The following is a 17,332-nucleotide window of genomic DNA, read 5'->3' on the forward strand; positions in this document are numbered from 1 at the left end:
CTATCGTCCATCAACAGACGCAGCCTGATCTTCATGCAGGAGTAGTCTAGGCAGTACAAAAATGTTACATGTACATGCCCATGGGGCTGTCCCCGCAGGCATAACCCACCCACACTCAGCTCAGCAAATGAGTTTTTCTGCCTAGAGCAGGAGTAGGACCTAGGTTTCCTGCTGGGACTCCGGTCTCAGTTTTTTTTAAATAATTTTCAGAATATTTTTATTTTATTTCTCTTTACTCACTTGCTAGCTAGTGTCAGGGGATTTCTCCTGGTGATCTACAAGCAATGCCGTCTGGGGCTTTGCACTGGATAAACTTTAATCCTTATGGTCCCCCCAGCCTTGCGTACGAGCGTGAGCAGGTTAAAGTCTCGCACTAGGCCTCGCCACGACGGTGCCCCTTTCAGGATGGGGGCGAGCCTGCAAGCGGATGCCTCACCGGGATGCGATGACCTGGAACGCCCTGAGTCGCTGGCAGCACCCCCACTTCGGGTGGGAGGATGTCTGCCCGGAGCGGAGCCCACCCGGTCCATGGTATGGTGAGTAAATGTGACCCCCCCCCCCCTTGCCCCTGGTAGCCTTGGGGGGATGTGGGCCATCTCCTGGGGATAATGGGACCTGTGCCTCCTAAAAGATCCCCCTGGCCTGCCCTTTACCTGGCCTGTGTGCCTAGCTCTCTCTTTTTCCGTTCCCGCGAGGGGCTATGTGACTGGGGCACCCGGCGCCCTGAGGGGGTAGCATGTACCTTGTGGCTTGCTGGGTCCTGTTTTGGATCCTTAAGGCCTTCATGGTGTCGGTCCCTGGCCAAATGGCTAGCCGTGGGCGCCGCCATCTTAAGTGTGGGCAATATACTGACTTCTCCCATTGACTTGTATGGAGCATCCATTTTCCCTGAGCTTCCTATTGCAATGTATTGGCACCCATGTTTGTGTAGTCCTCTGTACTGCACTGTGCAGCGTGACCTTTTACATCACTTTCTGTGCTTCTGCTTCCTGCTGCTGGCTGAGGTCATTTCCTGTCTCTTCTCCATGCTGCTGCTGACGATCAGGAGGGTTTTTATCTCTGGAGGTGGTACGGTACTGGGGTCTTTGCGGGCATATCCCTGCACACACTGCTGTTAGTGTACTTTAAAGGGGGACTCTGCAGACCGCTGCGACTGGTGGTGGGAAACGCGATCGGCGCTTCTAAAGCGACCGTACTCCAATTTTTAAAACTGGAGTCCCAGACTGTGAATTCACCCTCAGACCCACTCTAAGCGACTCCCGGACGGTCCGGATCACAGTCGCTGGCCACAATTTCAGCAGCTCTGGAAAGCCTGGAAACCAAAGTTGATTTTGTCATGAAAAAGGTTAATAGCCGGAAACGGCCACTGCCTTCTCCATCCTGGTGGTGTCCTCTGATTCAGAGACTGATATGGTTGCCAAGGACGCCCCCTTACTTAAAGGGTTGCTGTCCTCGCAGTCAGATGCTGAAAAGGACCTGTCCTAGGCTACAGCGCTGGAAGGCACTTTGGAGAAGTGTGTGAAACTTTAAAATTGACTGATGAGCCCACACTGGCAGGGGACGTGAGTGGCTTTTGGCTCCCGCAAGACTCTCGACTCTGCTCTGGCAAGGGCCTTTCTTCCCTTTAGACAAGTTTCAGAAACTGCAAAGGGCGATCAGTTGCTGATGGAAACCGATCAGACTTCCTTGCGGACTTGCATGAGGGATCTGGGCCTGATGGTATCGGCCTTCGAACCAGTCCCGTTTGCTCAGTTTCACTCGAGACCTTTGCAGAAGGATATTCTGGCAAAGGGAACATGGATCCTCGGTCATTGGACCAGAAGATTAGTTTGAGCCATCTCACAAAGTCTTCTCCATACTGGTGGATCCAGTCACTTGTTCTGTGCCAGGGCAAGTCATTCCTACCATTGTTCTCGACGGTGGTGACCACGGACGCCAGCCTGTCGGGCTTGGGTGGAGTGCTAGGGAAACTTTGTGCCCAGGGGACCTAGGCAGCAGAGGAGTCGTCCTTGCCGATCAATATTCTGGAGCTAAGAGCGATCAAGGAGGTGGCCGAGATTCTGGTTTGGGTGAGCCAAGGTTCCAGCTCTTTCCGCAGTCCACATTCCGAATGTGGAGAATTGACAGTCGTCAGGTGTTGGATCAAGCAGAATGGTTGCTTCATCTGGAGGTGTTTCACCTCCTGTGTGCCTGGTGGGGGATTCCGGAGGTGGATCGGTTTGTCTCTCGTCTCAACAGGAAAGTTCAGCGGTTTGTGGCCAGGTCTCGGGATCCTCTGGCCGACACCACAGATTCTCTGGTGGCTTCCTGGAGCCAATATCGCCTGATTTATGCCTTCCCTCCGCTCGTACTCCTGCTGAGGTTTCTTTGCCGGGTGGCAGTGGAAAGCATTCCGGTCGTTGTGGTGGCACCTGACTGGCCTCAGTGGTCTTGGTACGCAGAACTGGTAAAACTGGTTGCGGATCCTCCATGGCGACTTCCTCTATGGGAAGATCTTTTGTCTCAAGGACCGATCTTTCATCCTGCTTTACGTTCGCTGGCTTTAACGCCTGGCTGTTAGAAGCAAGCTGTTGAGGCATAGAGGTCTTTCCAACTCGGTGATTCCTACCCTTATGAAGACCAGGAAATCGACACCTAGGAAGATCTATCATCGTATGTGGAAATCGTACATTTCATGGTGTGAATCGCTGCAGCTGCCCCCTCGCTTATTTTCTATAGCTAGGGTTTTGGCCTTTTTATAAAAAGGGGTTGAGCAGCACTTGGCGTTGGGCACTGTCAAGTGTCAGGTTTCTGCCCTGGCCATTTACCTCCAGCGTCCATTGGCTACCAAGAGCTTGATTCGCACTTTTATTCAAGGGGTGTGTCATGTTGCTCCTCCGAGGAGATCTCCGTTACCTCAGTGGGATCTCAATCAGGTGTTATCTGTTCTTCAAAATCCTCCTTTTGAGAACATTAGGGAGATTTCTCTGCTTTCCTTGTCGCAAAACGTTGCCTTCTTGGTGGCTATTACTTCTGCTTTCAGAGTCTCTGAGTTGATGGCGCTGTCCTGTTGTTCGCCTTATTTGGTGGTCCACGGGGATAAAGTGGTCCTCCGACCTAATCAGTCTTGTCTCCCTAAGGTGGTATCGGTTTTTCACCTTAATGAAGACATCATGTTGCCTTCCTTATGGCCTAAGCATCCCAAGGAAATTGCCTTCCATTCCCTGGATGTGGTCCGGGTGATAAGAGTTTATCTGACGGTCACCAAGTCCTTTAGAAAATTGGACACTTTGTTCTTACGGTAGGCCCTCGCAAAGGTTTGGCTGCGTCTGCTGCGACCATATCAAGATGGCTCAGGCAGGCGGTTGTTCAGCCTTATTCCATAAAGGGTCAGGTTCCTCCTTTTCCCTTTGAAGGCCCATTCTACTAGAGTGCTGAGTGCCTCTTGGGCTCTTCGCCATCTGGCCTCTGTTTTGTACAGGTTTGTAAGGCAGCGACTTGGTCGTCTGTGCATACTTTTACTAAATTCTACAAGGTAGATTTGTTGGCATCTTCGGATGCCTCTTTTGGCCGGTTTTGCAGGCTGCTGTTTCGTAAGAGAATGTTTTTTGTTTCTCTTAGGGGTCTTTACCTGGGTGAGCTCCTGTTATTTGGTTGAGCTTCAAGTTACCCGGTTGGCTAAGTTTAGCCTTTTGGAATTGACATTACTTTCCTTTTGCGTTCTTCCCACCCCTCATGCCTACACTGCTTTGGGATGTCCCATTCAGCTGATGATCAGGCTGCGTCTATCGATAGACGATAAGGAAAATAAGATTCTTGTAAGATCTTACCATAAAATCTTTTTCTCTGAAGTTCATGGACAGACGCAGCACCCGCCCCTCTTATTTGGGGATGTTTTTTTTTTCTTCACTGCTTGCAACTAAACTGGTTTACTGAGCTGAGTGTGGGTGGGTTTAGGTTATGCCTGCGAGGACAGCCCCGTGGGCGTGTACATGTAACATTTTTGTACTGCCTAGACTACTCCTGCAGGGGGCAGCATAACCCATTCAGCTGATGATCAGGCTGCGTCTATCGATAGACGATAAGGAAAATAAGATTCTTGTAAGATCTTACCATAAAATCTTTTTCTCTGAAGTTCATGGACAGACGCAGCACCCGCCCCTCTTATTTGGGGATGTTTTTTTTTTCTTCACTGCTTGCAACTAAACTGGTTTACTGAGCTGAGTGTGGGTGGGTTTAGCTTATGCCTGCGAGGACAGCCCCGTGGGCGTGTACATGTAAAATTTTTGTACTGCCTAGACTACTCCTGCAGGGGGCAGCATAACCCATTCAGCTGATGATCAGGCTGCGTCTATCGATAGACGATAAGGAAAATAAGATTCTTGTAAGATCTTACCATAAAATCTTTTTCTCTGAAGTTCATGGACAGACGCAGCACCCGCCCCTCTTATTTGGGGATGTTTTTTTTTTCTTCACTGCTTGCAACTAAACTGGTTTACTGAGCTGAGTGTGGGTGGGTTTAGCTTATGCCTGCGAGGACAGCCCCGTGGGCGTGTACATGTAAAATTTTTGTACTGCCTAGACTACTCCTGCAGGGGGCAGCATAACCCATTCAGCTGATGATCAGGCTGCGTCTGTTGATGAACTTCAGTGAAAAATATTTTACCGTAAGATCTTACAAAAATCTTATTTTTGCAAAGAATTGTGGGAAAAATTACAACTTAAAACTCCTCATGCCTCTTACTAAATACCTTGGAATATCTACTTTTCAAAAAGGGGTAATTTGTGGGGTATTTGTCCTGGCTTGTTGGGGCCCTTTCACACGGGCTGTTCGATCAGGTCCGCTTGTCAGTTTTTCTGGCGGACCTGATCGGACCTTGCACTCTTCCCTGGTGAGTGGCAGCTGTCAGTGGCGATATATCTGCTGACATCCGCCACTATCTGATCCTGTCTGAAAAATTCAGACAGACGGTGGTCCTATTTTCCATCCATCTGGCAGATCGGATAGGATTGGTGGAAAATGGACAGGCGGTCTGTTTTTTCACCAGATTTCCCATAGATGAGAGTGGGACTGGGTCCATCCCCGCTCTGCACCTCTGCACAGTGAGAAACCAGGAAGTAGCAGGAACGCTCTCCCGGGGACGCTAATCTTGGTCATGGTGAACACACAAGCCTTTTTGATCTTATTGCTGTAAAGCAAGTAAGATCAACTACATCTGGTGAGTAGGCAATTCACCTATCTCACTGGCACCTTGGGGGTTTCTTCGTCATTATTCACATACCCACTAGAAGCCTATCTAATTCCCAAGTTTTGCAACCTTTTTTTACGGACTATACCTAGCGCTTTCTATTGTTATATATATTTATTTGCATCTACATACATATTTAAGCACTCTATATCACATGAATGAACTTTTTGGAGATATATGCACTTTTGTCATTTGAATGACTTTTTTGGGGGTTTTTAAAATCTATTGAATATAAGGTTGCATCAACCACTATGCTATAATTGGTTTATATTATATGTATTTGTAGCAAGCGCCATGAGAAGTGTGTAATGGGCACACGCACTTTTTATCGCATGTGATCTGCACAGCAATGCGGTTTGAATCACATGCAATGTCTGTGCGATGCGTATTCAGCCATACATACTGAACCGGTGGCCCTAAGCACTTGTTCACATTGAACACGGCTTTGAAATTGTAGGACTTCATCTGAACTCACATGATTTCAAAGCTGTATTTCAGTCCGACTTCAGGGGCGACCTGAAAGACATCTCTGCGGGTTCATGCACAGATGTCTATTAAAGTTGCCAGAAGTAGTGCAGGAACTACTTTTGGAAATCAGTGCAGTGCCGCAAAGTTGTCATCGCACCGATTTGGGACGGTGCCGTTGCCAGCAATAGGCTGAGATTTGACCTGTTAAATCATGCCGATGTGAACGGGGGCTTAGTGTCTCAAGAAATGATAGGCAGTCAGTACATCAGGTGTGATCAATTTTTAATAATTGGCACCATAGCTACCATAGCTTGTAGGCTCTCATAATTGTGAAGTGGAAGGAAAACAATCAATGGTTTTCAAAATGATTAACAACTAAATATCTGAAAAGTGTGGCATGCATTTGTATTCAGCCCCCTCTACTCTGATACCCCTAACTAAAATCTAGTGGAACCAATTGCCTTCAGAAGTCACCTAATTAGTAAATAGTCCACCTGTGGGTTATTTAATCTCCGTATAAATACAGCTGTTCGAGAACCTTAGTGAACAAACAGCATCACGAAAGCCAAGGAACACACCAGACATATCAGGAATAAAGTTGTGGAGAAGTTTAAAGCAGAGTTAGGTTATAAAAAAAATATTCCAAGCTTTAAATGTCTCATGGAGCACTGTTCAATACATTATCCGAAAATGTAGAGTATGGCACAACTGCAAACCTACCAAGACATGGCCGTTTATCTAAACTGACAGGCCGGGCAAGGAAAGCATTATTCAATAAGCAGCCAAGAGGCCCATGGTAACTCTGGAGGACCTGCAGAGATCCACAGCTCAGGTGGGAGAATCTGTCCGCAGGACAGCTATTAGTCGTGCACTCCACAAATCTGGCCTTTATAGAAGAGTGGCAAAAAGAAGGCCATTGTTGAAAGAAAGCCATAAGAAGTCCCGTTTGTAGTTTGCAAGAAGCCTTGTGGGGGACACAGCAAACCTGGAAGAAGGTGCTCTGGTCAGATGAGACCAGAATTTAGCTTTTTGGCCTAAAAGCAAAACTCTGTGTGGCGGAAAACGAACACTGCACATCACCCTAAACACACTATTCCCATTGTGAAACATGGTGGTGGCAGCATCATGTTGTGGGGATGCTTTTCTTCAGCAGAGACAAGAATCTAATTGAGAATCTGTGGCAAGACTTGAAAATTGCTGTTCACAGACGCTCTCCCATCTAATATGACAGAGCTTGAGCTATTTTGCAAAAAAGAATGGGCAAAAATTTCACTCTCCTAGATGTACCCAAAAAGATTTCCAGTTGTAATTACAGGGAAAGGTGGTTCTATGAAGTATTGACACACGGGGGCTGAATACAAATGCACGCCAAACTTTTCACATATTTTGTGAAAAATTTGAAAACCATTTATTATTTTCCTTCCACTTCACAATTATGTGCCACTTTGTGTTGGTCTATCGCATAAAATCCCAATAATACATTTAAGTTTTTGGTTGTAACATGACAAAATGTGAAAAATGTCAAGGGGTATAAATACTTTTTCAAGGCAGTGTATGTAGCAGTATAACTTTTGGCCAAAAATTATGAAGAAAAATTACTAATTTGCACAATTTTAGGACAGAAACAAAGAAAAATGCATTTTTTTTTCTATTTAAAGTGCAAAAAATAAAAACCGCAGTGGTGGTTAAATACAACCAAACGAAAGCTCTACCTTTATGAAAAAAAGGACAAAAATGTCATATGGAACAGTGTTGCATGACTGCGTAATTGTCACTCCAAGTGTGAGCGCACCGAAAGCTGAAATTTGTCCTGGTCAGGGAGTATAAATGCTCAGTAGGCAAGTGGTTAATTTAAATATAATGATGCTAGGATTAATCAGAAAATTGAAACAATTTCCAGTGTATTTCCACCCAATTTGTTTGGTTTTGTATAGAGAAGGGAAGGATTGACACTCCTGTTTGTGTTTTTGCAGCTGTCCAGGGCTTCATTCTTACTTGCTGTCTTGCTGACAATGGTTTTGACAAACCAGAAATGATGAGGAAATCTGCGACCGAGGCAGCAATAAGAACTGATGAGGGTTATAGCCTTCTCCTACTCTGCTAAAGCAGGGTTGAACTAAAAAATAGTGTGTGTTAATTGTACAGTGTGAATGAGTCCTGAGTAATATTAATAAAACCTAGAAGTAAGTCACTTTGTGGCTTTGTTTTACATATATTCCCTTTCTTTCCATTTAGGGATCGAAAGAAAAAGAAGTTTGTGGGAGCCGGGGGACATGAGGATAAAAGGAAAGTAAGAACAGAAAGTGGGAGACTTATCAGCAGCTCTTATAAGACAAACAAGTATCCTTTTTTGTGGCTTATTTGTTGGGTTGTTAATAAATTGTTTGTGGTTTGATGAATCTCCTCTACTCGATAGATTTCTATGCATTTTTTAAAACCCTACCTCTCATGGTTTCCTCCTTTCGGCCTACTTTCTTCTGATAATTTGGTTAGACCGTCAGCTCATCCTACCTCCTATAGAGGAATTTCTTGCCAATGTCTGAGTTTATAGGCAGAATTTCTTGCCTTGTTGAGCCACTGGACAACAGGGCTCATGCTATGTCCTCTCCTGCATCTCTTTGACTCTGCCCTTTAGCCAGACACAGCGCAAGAGAAGGAGGTGTCAACTGATGAGAACATCCCACCTTTTGAGGCATCAGTTTAGGATGATGCACCTGTTAGACATTTCTCCTAAGTTCAAGGATGCCATCTGTGTCCCATTGTGGAGATTTCCCTTCACTTCTTGTCTCTTTGCGAAAAACAGGAAGTGAGAGGAAATCCATGCAAATTAAGTGAATTTCCTGGGGACCCCCAGGACACCAGAGCTAGTGTCCCCATTGGAAGATTTCCTCCCTATTACCTTTCTGGGGACAACCCAAAATGTGGGATTTTATATACTTTTACTTTCAATGATAATGGTAAACAGGACAAACAGGCGGAATTTCCCTAACTGGGGGCATAGACGACAATAAAAACTGACACACGTTTTAGTCCTTCTGCATTCTATCCAATATTAAGAAACATGTTTTGCCTTTAGTTATACTTTAAGCACTTTAGCTTAACACATGGAGTACAACAAAATAAACGTTCTCCAGTAAACTATTTGTTTCTGGTACAATGATTTTTATTAAGAATAGTATAAAAGCAAAGTTGGCAAAACTCCTGCGCAGGGGAGACACAAGGAAAGGCACTTGGTGAATATAGAAATATGTATTACAACAGTTTCAAAGAACTATTCAACAACAAAATGACCACATGGTGTGTGCTGGAGAGTCTGTACTGGGTGCTCCTGGGACTCAGAAACAGGATAGAGGGGCAGAATGTTTGGATGAGCCAGACCAGATAGGGAAAAAAACAAGGAGGGGGCGAATGGCAGGAGATGGGAGGGGAAAAGGAGCAGACCGTGTTCCTAAGGTTCGAGAACCGGTATAATTAGCAGGGGTTACACAAACTGGTCAGATGCGGGGTTGGAAAAGCAAAACACCACAAAGGAGCCTACACCTTAAGGGAACTTGGAGTGGGAATCATGTAGAATGCTCATCCTCTTTTCGATAACGACTAGGGTGGTCAGAATGCTCTTCACCTCAAAGTACCTGCAAACGTAACGGAGGGCTTTTTCCAGATAATGGCTATTGCGTGTTTTGCAGCTATAAATAGGTAGGGGGCCAGTTTTTGTTGGTAAGAAAATAGACCTGGAATTGGGCAGTCCAGGAGAGCAAGTTTTTAGCATCTTTACAGATGGGTATATGAAACAGAGTGGACAAGAGCCCAAAGAGCCTCAACCAAAACTCCACAAGGCAAGGGCAAGACCACCATATATGGACCACAGCCCCTAAAGCATTCAGCCTGGAACCCAATACCAGCAGAGAAGGACCTTTGTATACTGCCTCCAAAGTGAGCGTTGAAGGAGTATTTTGCTATAATTAACCGGGTGTTGCTCAGTCCTCAGGGACGATGGGGGGATGCTAAATCTCATTCCCATCTGGACATATAAGAAGAGGATGTAGGGGTGCCTACAGCATTTAAGGAAGAATAGATTGCAGAGATGGTTCCCGGGGAGCGGGGGAGTGCAGGCAAGTATTTTTAACAAACGTTTTCTGGAATAGATAAGACTTGCACCCAAGAGAGGTTATCCAATGGCGAAGCTAAGCATAACGGAAGAATTCCAAGGGGGTGCTTCATGGGTCTGCTGGATCACAGGCCGGAAGGGAAAGGTATGGGACATGACAAAGTGACAGACTTGTGAAAATCTGTGGGCTGGCCACCACGAGAATGCCCTCAGTAGTTAAAACCCAGCTAGAAAAGGGGGTTGTTCAAGAGTGGGAGAAGGGGAAGAAAATGGGACATGAGATTGCCCAAGTAACTGAGCGAGTCCCAGAATCTCAAGCTATGTGTCATTAGGGGGCTATCAAAAGTTGCGTAAAGCATGGTGAGTTTCAAAATTTGCTCAGCCTGGTAATATTTCGTTATGTTGGGGAATCCAAGCCCTCCCTGTAGTCAATGGGTATACAGTGTGGGGCGAGAGACTCTGGGGTGTTTGTAGGCCCATATAAAGGAAAGAATCCTGTTCTGAAGAAGGCGCAAATAAAAGGAGGGAACCCGTACTGGTAGGATCCGGGAAAAAAAAAAATATATATATTTATAATATAGAATTTTAGGCATGACGGTCATCTTAACCTCATGATTGCGACTAATCCATGAAAGTTTGGAAATAGCCAAGATTCCATGAGAGAGTTGATAGATTGCAGAAGTGAATAATAGTTGGTCGTGAAGAGGGTGGAATAGGAGGGGGTAGCCAGGGGTTTGAATGTCGCAATAAAAAGGACAGGGGCGCCCTTGTCTTGTGCCCTGAAATATTGGGAAGGGGGTAGCAAAGCACCCTGCGTATTTGATGGTTTCTGAGGGAGAGGAGTAAAAAGCCATGTGTGGATTGATTTCCCTAGAGCCCCAGCATTCCACCACATAATGCAAGGTATCCCAGAAAAGAGAATTGAATGCTTTAAAAAAACATCAAGTGAGCGAGGGATTCCTGGGATCCTGTGGTGATTAAGTAAATTATCACCTACCTGGTGTCCTGGCACTAAGCCAACTTGAGCCCTATAGATCAAGCAACGCAAATACTTGTTGAAACCGGTGCTTAGGATTTTCCCCAAGAGGTTAATTTAGCAAGGAGACCGGTTGAAAGGCCTGGGGGCCCAAGGAATCGTCTATGGGATAATTGAAGTGTGTGTCCTCAGGGGTAAATTATTTGTTTACAATGCTTACCCCCACGGTTATGTCAATGACGTTCTGTCATACCATTGCTGTCTGGACTAACAGATGGCCCGGAACGCCAACTCCTTTCTTGTGGATCCCTCTATCTCTAGTCAGCTGGTTCCTTTTGCTTTCAGGCTTATGATACTGCACGAGTCCAATTTCCATGATGAGCCTACTCTTTGTATATATGCGCAGGATTCTCTGGCACAAATGCTAGTCAGCAGAACTCCCTTGCAAAAAAGGCCCTGAGCGGTTACCCTGAACACATAATTGAAGCTTGGAAAAGCTTGCAGCTCTTCCAGTAGGTCCAATCCTTAGTTTAAGAAGGGTTCCTTTTGATCCCTTTCGGTCTTCTTCTGTTTTTATTGTGTTTGATAAAATTTTTGAAGAGCGCAAAAAATAAATGATCACTTGACAGAGTAGCGAACAATCCTCGCATGCTCTGTACATGTAACAAAATTGGAACTTAAATGGCACTCTACTTCCTCCACTTCTCTCCCTCCCAATCACAGTGGGCAGATCTGCTGCTGCTCTTCAGCAACTCTTGGAGCAAGGGGTCATTACTCCTGTACCAACAGGAGAAAGCTTTCTACCTGAACCTCTTTACAGTTCCCAAAATGAATGGGGAGTTTAGCCCATTCTGGATCTGGAGACACTTAACTTGTTCCTACATGTTCTTAACTTTTGCGTGAAAAATGCTAGGTCAGTTATTGCCTTTTTAGACATCCAGAATGCCTATCTGCACATTCCTGTATTTCCATCTTATCTTATCAACACTGTCTGCATTTTGCAGTGGGCAATCAGAATTACCAGTTTGTCACTTTTCCTGTTAAAGCACTAGTCCTCCCTTTCAGCCAACAGACTGTGCAGGCTTGGTAGAACTTTGGTTGGATTCTCAACCTCGAGATTTCATTGCTAGATACATCTAGATCCAAAACTGGAGTATCTGGGTCTGATTCTGGACATGACCTTCTCCAGAACCTGGGTCTTCTGGATCTTCGGTTCGAATCCCAACCACAGCACTACCTGCCTAGAGCTTGCATGTTTTCACCCCGTACCTACATGGGTTTGCTCTGAGTACTCTGGTTTCCTCCAACACTCCAATGACCTGCTGGTAGGCTAATTGGCTCTTGTTAAAATTGGCTCTAGTATGTGTATGTATGAATGTGAGTTAGGAACCTTAGATTGTAAGCCCCTTGTGGGCAGGGACTGATGTGAATGTGTAAATAAATATATATGTGTGTATGTGCTGCGTACATTGACGGCACTAAAACTGTACCTCCTAATTAATAAACAAAATGTCTGCTTGCTTGAAGGTCTTGGGTCTCAGGTTTGCCCCCTTCAAGGGGGTACCTTATGCCAAAATTCACTCCATCTTCCCATTGAACTTATCAGGGATATTTCCCTGTCTGACTTTTCCAGTAAGGTTGCCTTTCTGGTGGCTATCACTATGGAAAGGAGAGTCTGAGTTGGTGATCTTATCCCATAAGAAGCCTGTCTTGGTATGGCACAAAGACAAGTTTGTTTTGAGGCACAAGGACTCCTTCCTGAAGAAACATTGTCTATGCATTCCATCCTAATTAGGATATTCCTTTTCATATGTTTATCTCTGCAACATCATAGGGAAACTTCTCTTTTTTATCTGGATGTTGTGTGCACTGTGAGAATTTATGTCCCAGCTTCCGCTTTTACATAAATAGATTCCCATTTTGGTGCTTCCTGAAGGTCCTTACAAGGGCCTCCCTGCCTCTCACTTCACCATTGCTAGGTGAATCAGACAAAGTTTTCATTATAACCTATAGTCTGAAAGATAGGGTGGGTTTCTCAAATTTGCGTAGACTGCCGCCTGGGCTTCTGTTCACATGTGGGTAAGTTCTGTCAGGTGGATGCTCAAACCTTCTCTGATGCCAGGTTTGGGCATAAGGTGTTCTAAGCTGCTCGAATACTTTTTAGCCTTTTTTCTTTATCTGTTTATTATATGCGCCTGTTTTTTGTTGTTTGCTGTGTTGCCCAACCCTCAGTTGTACTGGTTTTGGATGTCTCTGGCATAATTTTATGAAGCCTTTGTCCTGAACTATAGCACCAGGAAAATTTATTATTTTTGACTTGTATGTAAAATCAGTTTTCTTTAGTACTGTACAGGACGCAGGAACCTCACCTCTGCTGTTTATGATCTTCCTACTAATTGCTACAAAACTGAGGCTAGCTGTGAGTGGTAAGGGGGATGTCCCTGCAGCCTTCTTTTCTGCCATTGTCCAATCACCTAAACGTACTTGCATTTAACCTAGTCAAAATGATTTAACAAAACCTGTCTTGTACTGTACTCTAGGAAATAGATTTTACCGGTAAGTCAAAAATCCTTTTTTTTTTTTTTTTTTTTTTTTTTTTACTGCTGTGCAGTATTGTTTGTGTGTAGCACTTGCAAAAAAATAGAGATGCTTGCTTTAAGTGTATCTGCATTCAATCCTATGGAGAGTTTTTACTTCAGTTGAAGAACCACAACGCATGTGCAATAATACCATTTATATCAAGTATAGACTTGCATCTTCAAGATATTTTGTAATGGCAGTATTCTCAGTGTCTGTACTTCAAATTGTGTGTAACAAGGTTATAAAGTCTGCAAATGAGTGTGCTTTTAGTCCTTTACAATTTGTAGATATGAGGACTGGAAGAAAAAGTACAAGATTGATGACCAGGACTCTGAGGAAGATGAAGGGATACAGACAGGAAGAACACATAAGAAGGGAAGAGGTAAGTGTTCAGCAGTAGTAGACATTTAGGTATATATTCGAGTAGATTTCATTATACCGAACGGAAAATGAAAATATTACAAAAATATATACGAAAGCTAGCTTTTCTTTTAGGTATTGTGTTTGTTTTACCGTGCTGGCTACTGCAGAACAATGTGTCCTGACTTGCAGCCTTTACTTAACACCTTCTATTAGATCAAATGGATATAAAATTTTAAGTCTTTTGGATGGATACTTTAATTGCCATTGCCACGTTTTGCTACCTTACAAATTGTCTTCACGTTTGTAGAGTCATTTGGAAGCCAAGTGTAAAATTTTATATATATATATATATAATTACACATTATTATTTAACCTTTGTGCATTGTCAACAGGTGGACGTGGTGGCTCTCGAAGCTTGCCCCGCACAGAGGCAACAGGCCCCCGTGGCAAGATCCGCTCTGAGCTGCGCACCAAACAGCAGATTCTCAAGCAGAGAAGATTACAGGATAAGCAGCGTTTCTTACAAAGCGGTGGAATGAAAAAGCTGAAAAATAAAACAAAGCAGAGAGTGCAGGATATGAGGAAAACTGCGTTTGGCAGAGGGAAGAGCAATGGATTTAAGAAAGGAAAGATGAAGAAAAGATCTTGACACTTCCAAGCAGGTGGATAAGCACTTGCAGTGTTATTTAGAACACCACATGGCTCATTTGGAATAAACCTACTTGTTGTGCAAAGGAACACTACATTGGTCTGTATTGGACAGGCATTTAATGGGTTCCTGATTCGAGGATTGAACAGTTTCAACTTTGCTCAAATAGGCAGAAGCTCGGCAAATTTATCTTCAGAGTAAGATTTATTGATTTTTTGGATAAAAGCAGTCTTCATTATTTTGTGTCCACTGAGCGAAGGAGGGCAAACACCCAGGACTGCATTGCAGATACTTCTACATCTGGACAGCAAAACATGGCAAACATGAGAACACATGGCTATTGTTAGTGGTTTCTAAACCTTATTAAACACATTGGCTATATTTTCAGAGTTTTTGTTATGTTTAATCTGAAATTTCCAAATTGTTTTACCACTATAACATGCTGGGATTACTGTTTACTTTTCCATAGTGTGAGTTTATCAAATTATACAAATTATACAATTGATAGAATACGTATAAGCTTCTAAACCATCACTTGAAAAAGAAAAATTTAAAATATATTTCTTTTTATGTAAGCGGTTACATAAAAATGTCTTGTGTTTGTAAATAGACTCATTGTTTACAGTGGATGGATTTTTTCCCCTTTTTGGCCTACCTTAACCTGACTGTGTTTTTACTCATTGCTCTCCAAGCCCAAAGCCAAAGAAAGCATGGCTTCCATACATTGCAGTCATGATGGATAACAATTCTGAAACCGCTATAAGCTATTTGAAAGGAGTTCCTCTCTATTACACTGTATTTTTACTGTAAATTTGCAGATCTGAATTCAGTTGGTGCAATGGAGAAAAGGCATGATTTGCATGGCTCTGCTCATGTCCTTTCTAAAGGGATAAACTTCAAATTTGGATATGTCAGGACTAGTCAATACCATCTACTTTAAGGCCTCATGCACACTGGACGTTTTTCTAACTCTCCTAGACTCCTTTCTTCCTCGCAGAAAAAAACACTTGATTGTAAACTTGTTTAACCACTTAAGCCCCAGGCCTATTTCGGACAAGTTAAAATCAGTATTTTTTCCTAGAAAACTACTTAGAACCCCCAAACATTATATATATATATATATATATATATATATATATATATATATATATTTAGCAAAGACTCTGGAGAATAAAATGGTGGTCATTGCAATATTTTTTGTCACGCGGTATTTGCGCAGAGGTCTTTAAAATGCCATTTTTTTTTGAAAAATTACGATAAATCACATTTCACTGCATTTAAAAAAACTAAACAGTATAGTTAGCCCATTTTTTGTATATTGTGAAAGATGATGTCACGCCGAGTAAATGGATACCTAACATGTTACGGTTTAAAATTTAATTTAATTTAAAATTGCGCACACCTGTGGGATGGCGACAAACTACGGTCAATAGAAATCTCAATAGGCGACGCTTTAAAGTTTTTTTTAACGGTTACTAGTTTAGAGTTAGAGTGTAGCTCTTTTTTTAAATTATTGCTCACTCTCTGGCGATTGCGGCGATACCTCACATGTGTGGTTTGAACAGCGATTTAATTTGCGGCTCAACTTCCATATGCATTTTCTTTCATGCGCGAGCTAACGGCGACGGGGGCGGCTAACATTTTTTTTTTTTCCCTATTTATTTTATTTTTTTTACTTTTATCACAGGTTTTTTAAAAAAAAAAAAAAAAAAAATCTGATCAATTTTATTGCTGTCACAAGCAATGTAAACATCCCTTGTGACAGTAATATGCAGTGACAGGTACTCTTTATGGAGGGATCGAGGGTCTAAAAGACCCTCGACCCCTCCACTACACTTCCATGTATTCAAAACTCCGCAAACGGCATTTTTGAGTACGCTCGTTTTTTAAATTTGCCGCCTTTAGCAGCAGAGTAACCCGGACGTGACGTCATGGACGCCGCCTCCGGGTTACGTCATCGGAGACCCGATCGAATCCGCGTCCCCTCCCGTTCGCCGGGGGAACAATTGAGCGGCTCCCGAGCCGCATCAGTCGTTACCGCCAGAAAGCCGACCGCCGGCTCTAAACAACGGTACCGTCTAGCTAGAGGCATCACCCTGGTATAACACTGCAAAGTCAGCCGACGTAGCCCTACGCCACTTTGCGGTAAGTGGTTAATGCATTTAGGTGCTTCAAGCAGGTGGGCTTTAACCCTTTCGTTGCCAGGCCTGTATGTCCTACGTACCTGACAGTGGGGTGTTTCACACACAATCCGGTGGCTGCAGCCACCTGGATTGTGTGTGAAACTGATAGGCGAACTCCTGCCTGTCAGGTGAAAGCATTCCACCGGATTGCTTGCACACACCCCTGGAACTTATGTGTACATGGGCTAGCATGCAGGAAAAAAAACTTTAAACGCCCCTAGCAGCAGCAGGAAAAAAGGTCCAGTGTGCATTAGGGTCTAACAAGTATATGCTATATTTCCCAGTGTTTTTTGTGAAGTGGTGCCTTCTTTACCATAACAGTCATATGCTAACCTTTACTCTAGCACACGGGTGTCAAACTCAATTTCATCATGGGCCACATCAGCATTGTGGTTGCTCTCAAAGAGGTGGCTGTATCTGCAAGACTATATACATTTTTTTTTTCACAGAGAATAGGTGTAGGAACTCAAATCCCCCCCCCCCCCCCCCAAACTGCATTGAACAGTGGGTGTGGCCAAATTTCACTAACTGTGGGAGGATTTTAAAGGGGCAATAAATACTTGGAGTGCATTATATTTGGAGTTCAGGGATGTGCTATGTACAGAACGCAGGGTTCAGGAATGTGCTATGGACAGAGTGGCAAGTTCAGGAGTGTGCTGTGTACAGAGTGCTGGGTTGAAGAGTGTGTTCTGCACAGTGCAGGGTTCAGCTCTTTCACAGGCTGTCCATATCTGACTTCCACCACTTCTCAGCTCATACCTCTGCACCTCTCTCCCC

At 43.8% G+C, this 17,332-nt stretch overlaps 1 protein-coding gene across 1 annotated transcript in view; it reads left to right on the top strand.

The window, feature by feature from the left end:
• DDX54 (DEAD-box helicase 54) overlaps nucleotides 1–14,757 on the top strand; it is a 51,881-nt gene extending 37,124 nt beyond the window's left edge. The window contains exons 18-20 of the mRNA XM_082269251.1: nucleotides 7,932–8,036; nucleotides 13,648–13,742; nucleotides 14,116–14,757. Coding sequence (XP_082125377.1) covers nucleotides 7,932–8,036; nucleotides 13,648–13,742; nucleotides 14,116–14,372 — 457 coding nt within the window. The 3' untranslated portion in view covers nucleotides 14,373–14,757. The remainder of the gene's footprint in view (nucleotides 1–7,931; nucleotides 8,037–13,647; nucleotides 13,743–14,115) is intronic.
• The last annotated feature ends 2,575 nt before the right edge of the window (nucleotides 14,758–17,332 follow it).

Source organism: Pelophylax lessonae, assembly GCF_965119305.1.
Source record: "Pelophylax lessonae genome assembly, chromosome: 1".
NCBI lineage: Eukaryota > Metazoa > Chordata > Amphibia > Anura > Ranidae > Pelophylax > Pelophylax lessonae.